This window comes from Colobus angolensis, unplaced genomic scaffold (genome assembly GCF_000951035.1).
Source record: "Colobus angolensis palliatus isolate OR3802 unplaced genomic scaffold, Cang.pa_1.0 Scaffold37, whole genome shotgun sequence".
Lineage (NCBI taxonomy): Eukaryota > Metazoa > Chordata > Mammalia > Primates > Cercopithecidae > Colobus > Colobus angolensis.
Window position 1 is genome coordinate 4,612,086 of NW_012117043.1, and position 7,643 is coordinate 4,619,728.

Below are 7,643 nucleotides of genomic sequence, written 5' to 3' on the forward strand. Positions count from 1 at the left end.
TAGGATTACAGGCATGAGCCACCACACCCAGCCTCTGTATATTTTTAAGTAAAAAAAAAATGGCTTTAAATGTAGCAAGATGTGTTAAATACATATTTCCTATATATTGAGACTAAAATCTACAATTCTATTTGTCCAGCATTTCAAAATTAGTGTCTATGGAAACATGATCAATTACACAAGAGTTTAGGTATGTTAATTTACTTTGTACTTACCTAATTGGTGATATATATCTAATTGGCGATAAAGCACAATATACCACTGTATCTCCATCTGATTGGTGATAACTAGATGGTGATCTAGTGGCATATTGTCATGTTGATGCTGGTGAATTACCATAGATTGGTAAGATTTTTTTTTACATTTTTTTTTTTTTTTTTTGAGACGAAGCCTCACTCTGTCACCAGGCTGGACTGCAGTGGTGCCATCTCGGCTCACTGCAACCTCTGCCTCCCAGATTCAAGCGATTCTCCTGCCTCAGCCTCCCAAGTAGCTGGGACTACAGGGGTGTGCCACTACACCCAGCTAGGTTTTGTATTTTTAGTAGAGATGCGGTTTCACCATGTTGGCCAGGATGGTCTTGATCTCTTGACCTCGTGATCCACTTGCCTTGGCCTCCCATAGTGCTGGGATTACAGGCATGAGCCACCGCACCTGGCCCAAGATTTTTTTTTTTGAGACAGGGTTTTGCTCTGTTGGGGTGGTATGATCACAGCTCACTTGCAGCCTAGACCCACTGGGGTCAAGCCATCCTCCCACCTCAGCCTCCTGAGTAGCTGGGACTACAGGCATGCAAGACCACATCTATTTTTTCTTTTTTTTTTGTAGAAACAAGGTCTCACTATGTCTTCCAGGCTGGTCTTAAGGGATCCTCCTGCCGCCTAAGCCTCCCAAAGTGCTGCAATTAAAGGCATGAGCCATTGTGCCCAGACTGATTGATAAGATTTGGATCACTTAGCAAATTGTTTCACAGAACAGGAATTTTTAAAGAATAGTTTGCATTGACTGGGCAAGGTGGCTCACGCCTGTAATCCCAACACTTTGGGAGGCCAAGGCAGGTGGATCACCTGAGGTCAGGAGTTCAAGAACAGCCTGGGCAACATGGTGAAATCCTGTCTATTAAAAATGCAAAAATTAGCTAGGTGTCATGGCATGCGCCTGTAATCCCAGCTACTCAGGAGGCTGAGGCAGGAGCATCACTTGAACCCAGGAGGCGGAGGTTGCAGTGAGCCAAGATCACACTACTGCACTCCAGCCTGGGTGACAGAGTGAGGCACTGTCTCAAAAAAAAAAAAAAAGAAAAAGAAAAAAGAAAAAAAGAATAATCCACATTAATATACTGGATTAAAAAGTTTAGTTCAGATAATATTCATTTAAAATATGGTATCCCATCAGGCCAAGATAAGAACAAAGCAGTTTAAAGTACCAGAATTGTGAGTCAACCAATTGTGCTTTTTTGGAATTAAGTCAAATATCTTCATATTATTACCAGATAACCTAATCTCTCAAATTGTTTCGAAGATAATTTCAAGACTAGCATCTTAATAAAAATCCCAGCTACGCTGGGCGTGGTAGCTCACACCTGTAATCCCAGCACTTTGAGAGGACGAAGTGGGTGGATCACCTGAGGTGAGGAGTTCGAGGCTAGCCTGACCAACATAGAGAAACCCTGTCTCTACTAAAAGTACAAAATTAGCCGGGTGTGGAGGCACATGCCTATAATCCCAGCTACTCAGGAGGCTGAGGCAGGAGAATGGCTTGAACTTGGAAGGTGGAGGCTGCGGTGAGCCGTGATTGCACCATTGCACTGCAACCTGGGCAACAAGAGTGTAACTCTGTCTCAAAAAAAAAACAAAAACAAAAACAAAAACAAAATACAAAACAAAAAAAACCACCTAAAACATTATTTTAACAAAAACAAGATTTTGGCTCAACATGGTTATGCAATATTCAGTTATAACAGAAACATGTTTAATTATGGAGAGTAGAACAGAAACGAGAAACAACAGGTATCATCCATGTATTTTATATTCTTTTCTAGAACAATCAATCTTTATTAGAAAGTTGTAGCCACGTTTACAATAAATATCAACAATATAATAAAACAGTGGAACAAATTAGTTTCCAAATACTCAACTCCTGTAACCAAAACACATTTTGGATTTGGGAAAACACAGTAAACACATACCAAAAACACAGCCACACATACCAAAACCAAAAACCAGCTCAAGCATAGAATTGAACTGGCTGGAAAACACTTATTGTGTTACTGCCTTAAGAACTCCTCGGAGCACCTTGTAGCTCATTAACTGCACATTTTCCTTAGGGGGGAAACAAGGTCCTCTCTCAGTCACATATGCATAAGGAAATCTCAAAACCCAAAGGCCATCAGGTGGAAGGGTGATTTCTTGTTTTTCCGGGTAGAATACCGGACATGGTGGTGGGCCTGGTTGAACCTGAAAAACACAGGTAGTATAATTATTTTCACATTTCTCAATATGAAACAACTGAAAGATAAATGCCTAAACAAACGATAGATTCAAAGAACATATAAGGCCAGAGGTGGTGGCTCACGCCAGTAATCCCAGCACTTTCGGAGGCTGAGGCAGGTGAGTCACGAGGTCAGGAGTTAGAGACCAGCCTGGTCAACATGGTGAAACCCCATCTCTACTAAAAATAGAAAAAATTAGTCGGGTGTGGTGGCATGTGCCTGTAATCCATTACTAGGGAGGCTGGGGCAGGAGAACTGCACCTCCGCCTCCTTGAACCCAGGAGGCGGAGGTGCAGTTAGCTCAGATAGTGCCACTGCCCTCCAGCCTGTGCGACAGAGGAAGACTCTGTCTCAAAAAAACAAACAAACAAAATAAATAAAAGAGCACATAAGATTAAGCAGATATGGGTATACTCCTAACTCTTATTGTATCCAATATATTATTTAGTCTCAAATATTATTCTGCTTTTCTCCAGAATTTTTTTTTTTTGGTGGGGGAATGGAGTCTCAGTCTGTCACCCAGGCTGGAATGCAATGGCGCAATTTCAGCTCACTGCAACCTCCGCCTACCAGGTTCAAGTGATTCTCCTGCCTCAGCCTCCCAAGTAACTGGGATTACAGGCGCCTTCCACCATGCCTGGCAAATTTTTTGTATTTTTAGTAGAGACGGGGTTTCACCATGTTGCCCAGGCTGGTCTCAAACTCTTGACTTCAGGTGATCTGCCTGCCTTGGCCTCCCAAAGTGCTGGAATTACAGGAGTGACTCACCGTGCCCGGCCTTTTCTCCATAATTTTAACTTCAAGCTCTGCCTTTGAATGAAATGATGTGAATTGATCGTGTGAATGGATTAAAATACCCACAATGTATCTTTTAAAAAATAGAATATTAGGTATAGAAGGTATTTAAATTTAAGACCTATTTAATTAAATAATTCATTTTTTAATTTAATTTTTTGTAGAGATATAAGTCTCACTATATTGCTCAGGCTGGTCTTAAACTCCTGGGCTCAAGCAATCCTCCCATCTTGGCCTCCCAAAGTTCTGGGATTACAAGCATGAGCCACTGCCCTCAGCCTGAAATAATCAGTTTTGATGCTAACTTGTACTTTTTAAAATCAATCAAAACAAACATCAGCATTTTTTACTTGTTTGGGGCAGCAGAGGGTTATATTTCTTACCTGAGGCATTAGTATTATCTGCAAAGGAGCATCAGGAACCACAACAAAAAGCCTCATAAGTTGAGCATAATGAGGTTTCAGCCCTCTACCTTGAGAGGATGACAGAATATATAAAGGCATGTCACTATTTAGGGCTTTTAAAGCTGATTCCTTTGGCCCACTTCCCATTACTTTCATTACTTTGTCAGGCCCAGAGCACATGAATCTCCGTCCTCGAGAGTCTTCGTATTCAAAGCCCACAAAAGCTCGAGCTATGTCATCTCGCCGTCTTCCTCTTCCCATTACAACTGCACTTCTCTTTCCAGGAATAGCTTTATTTGGAGCAGGCCAAGAGTTTGTATCTAAGTCTCCTTCATCTTCAGCTCTAGTCCTGATGACAATGTCCCAAGGCATAAGATAATTTGTTCCTGGAATGAACCCCTGTTGGTCCAAACCTGTATGAAAGTTATAAGACTTAGCAGGGCCTAGTTTAACCAAAGACCAGCTGGAGAATTTGGGTAGGAGACCTTTAGGGCAATTTGAATGTAGCATGCCTGGGAGATACTCAACTGTGGATGCCTGTCGATCAACCAAGTTTGGTCTCTTCTCAGTTTTCACTTCTACTTGACCATGAACTTCTGGATTGTCTCCTCCTGCTTGTGGATCAGCTGGATAGGTACCTAAGCTATCTGTGGATTGGCCCAAACTCAAAGCTAAACTCAGGCTTGTGCTCTCTCCTTGGGTTTGAGGTTCTTTTTCTTTAAGTTTATCAGCATCTGAATCTGGAGGAGCAGGAGAGGATTCATTTTTAGCAGGAGCAGGATCTGGAGTACTTGGTTCAAATACCGGGAAATTGATATGATCCAATTTTCCACAACACTTTTCTTCCAGAAGCTATAGAGGGGAAGAAAAACATTCAGTACGTTTTTCATTTTAAATAATACATTCTTCATTCTAACAAGATCAGTAATTGATGTGTAAGTAAATATGTACACATAAAGAACTTGCTCTTGTTTATGTATTATACTGCAGTTGCATTTGTTTTCTACTTATTCTGCTATTGAAAATATGTTTTTACTCAGATGATATTTAACAAAAAAAGAAGGAAGAAGAAAAAATTCAGTCTACCTGATAAAAGTCATAATTGGCTGCTTTGATATCAAAGGGATCATCTCGAGGTGCTTGTTTCCTTCCACAGTTGCAAGCACCAGTAGATCGAGCTCGGCTATTGTGATATAGCACAGGGGGATTTCTATCGGCCTCCGGTTTTTCTCCTGGAAAATATAACAGCCACTATTAATTTCACAAACACAATGTGCAGTCAAATTTACTTTGCATTCTACAACATCTAACCCCACAAATACTCCCAAAAATTCTTTGGAAAGAAAAACAAACAAAAACCTTACCTAAATACACATAACAGAAGAAGAAAGTGAAAATATATAAAATAATTTATATTATAAATCTAAAGTTTAGAGTTTTTAAGTGAATTTTTCCTCCTGCTATCATCGTCATCATCATGTACCATCATGTAACATAACATTCATTTTAGTTCAACAAATTCTCCAAGGCAGAAATGTTAATATGAAATGTCTGAAATTTTATACTACTTAATAATTCTCATTTACCAATTCACTGGGACTTATTCTTTAAATGAAAAAAATAAGAAAGTAGTCATAGCTGGTATTTTCCTTTTACAGCAGGAGAAAAAACGTATAGCTGATGCACCTAAATTTCTGTAGGGCTCTTTCTAAAATATCAATACATAGTGAACAGACTATCTTAAAACAAGAATGAAAACACAGCTCAAAGTTTTTATTTCAAAATGCTGAAAAAATTTTAGCTACCTGATTTAGGTAATGAGTGGAATTTGTGCACACAGTGTTGATCAGTTAAACTCCTCTCCTCACAGAGCTGATGGCCATTGCTCCAAAATTTGTAGCAGTCCTCATGTAACTGCATGGCATATTTATGAAATGCTGGACCTCTAGCATGTTGACTGTACACTCGAAGAGCCTGGGCAAGCTGATTCTTATGGACAGTCATTGTGTAATTATGAGGCAAATTTGACTGGTAGGCACTGTGGGCCATGGGTAAAGCTTTTTGGCATCGATTTTCTGAGAATTTTGTGTCAATATCCAAAAACCCTTCCAAGACTTTAATACTGCTTAAAATCTTAGATGTTAGCTCTCCAGTGGGTGACCCCAAGTCCTCCTCTTTCCCATCAATAGCCACTTCATACAGTTTTGAAGCTGCTGAGATCCACTTCTGATAAGTAGGAAGTTCAAAATGGGAAGGCTGTGGGTTCCTGCCCACACTGTCATCGAAACCTTTCTTGCTTAGGACTAGCTCCACATGCTGCCATAGGAATTCCCGAAGAGTGAAATCCACTAGCTGGCCTGAAGAACTGGAACTGCTGCTGTCAATGTGAAAGGAAAGTTGTTGTCGGCTGTGCTGCCTCATTACCTGGTATCGCCTAGGCCCAGAAAGGGGTGCAGGCACCAGTAAAGATTCCGGGTCCTTCACAGTACAATGACTCCTAAGTTGGTCCAGCAACATACCTACTGGGTCCTCCTCCTGGCTTCCGGGTACTATGTACACGAAAGCTTGGTTGGCAGGCACAGTAAAGAGGCAGTTGATGCTCTGATTAGTCAAGACACGACTCTTCCGGAAGATTCTATAGATCTGGTCCTCCAGGGCATGCTGCAGTCTCCTTTTGGGAGAATGTTTCTTGGGCTTGTCTGGATGAGCTGGGTCTTGGTTCCGAGGAGGTTCTACCTTGAGGGCTCCATTGAGTTGAAAGAGGAAAAGGAGTCTAGGTGGGCAAGGTCGGCAGTTTAGTTTCCAGTCTTTGCCAACTGGACAATCCTTAATGGCTGTTTTAAGGAGTGGCAGGACCTTCTGTCTCAGCCCATCTAGGGCTCTGAATACTCGATCATAAGTGATATCAAAGGAACAAGTGGGATGGACCAGAAGCAAGATATGACAGACAGAGAATAGGTAAAGGAGACTGAGGCACTGCAGCTTCTCTTGGTGCTTCCAGAACTCGTGTGCTTCTGCATGAGGTAAAGAGAGTCCACCTCCAGCTTCCCCGCTCTGAAGAGCCCGACAAGCCCGTAGAAGCTGTGAATTGTCACAGATGGAGGTGAGGAGAAGATAGAGAACTTTGCTTTCCTGATTGTAGTAGGCCTGCAGAAGGCTGTAGTCCTGGGAGCCTGCCTCCGTTCGGTTACCTTCCGCGGCAGCTCCACTTCCCCGAACTGAATCCCCGTCTGCAGCCCCAGGGTCTTCGGCTCCACCGGCCTCACCCATGGCGCCAGCCTCAGTCCTGATTCCAGGCCCTGGATCCCCAGGATCTTGGTGGCGAAAGACTGGAAAGACCTGTCGGTCGCACACCGTATTCACAAGAGAGAACTTCTCGGAATTCAGGCGTAGAGCCGTCTTGCCGAAGATTCCCACAACACAGATCTCATCCTCCCGCCATGGAGGCTCCGGTCCGCCAGCCGCGCTCCCTCCGCCCTCGGTAGAGGACCCTCCGAGACTTTCAGAGCCCATCCAGGCTGACGCTCCCATTAGAAGCTCTCGCAAGCTCACGGGACCCGCCATAGTGCAAAGCCTTCTCTAGAGTCCTTCCGGTCCGTTAGTAAAACCGACCGGCTTTTCTCCAATTTTGAAATCCTTCCTCCGCTTCTTCAGTTCCTGCTTTCCCGTCACTTGGGTTCCGCCTCCTCTTCTCTCCTAGTTTAAGAGTTTCCTCAGCTGTAGGAACTGAGATATCAAAACAAACAAACAAACAAAAACAAAACCACACACACACACACACACACACACACACACACACCCCTGGGGACGAGGGCGGTGGCTCACGCCTGTAATCCTAGCACTTTGGGAGGCCGAGGAGGGCAGATAACCTAAAGTCAGAAGTTCGAGACCAGGGTGGCCAATATGGTGAAACCCCATCTCTACTAAAAATACAAAAATTAGCCGGGCGTGGT

General features: G+C 42.9%; 1 protein-coding gene across 1 annotated transcript in view; it reads right to left on the bottom strand.

The window, feature by feature from the left end:
* Positions 1-2,010: 2,010 nt before the first annotated feature.
* Positions 2,011-7,643, bottom strand: part of SMG8 (SMG8 nonsense mediated mRNA decay factor) — a 26,698-nt gene continuing 21,065 nt past the window's right edge. The window contains exons 2-5 of the mRNA XM_011953679.1: positions 5,496-7,407; positions 4,777-4,922; positions 3,670-4,542; positions 2,011-2,456 (exon numbers count right to left, since the gene is read on the bottom strand). Of these exons, the coding sequence (XP_011809069.1) occupies positions 2,259-2,456; positions 3,670-4,542; positions 4,777-4,922; positions 5,496-7,254 (2,976 nt within the window). The 5' untranslated portion in view covers positions 7,255-7,407 and the 3' untranslated portion in view covers positions 2,011-2,258. The remainder of the gene's footprint in view (positions 2,457-3,669; positions 4,543-4,776; positions 4,923-5,495; positions 7,408-7,643) is intronic.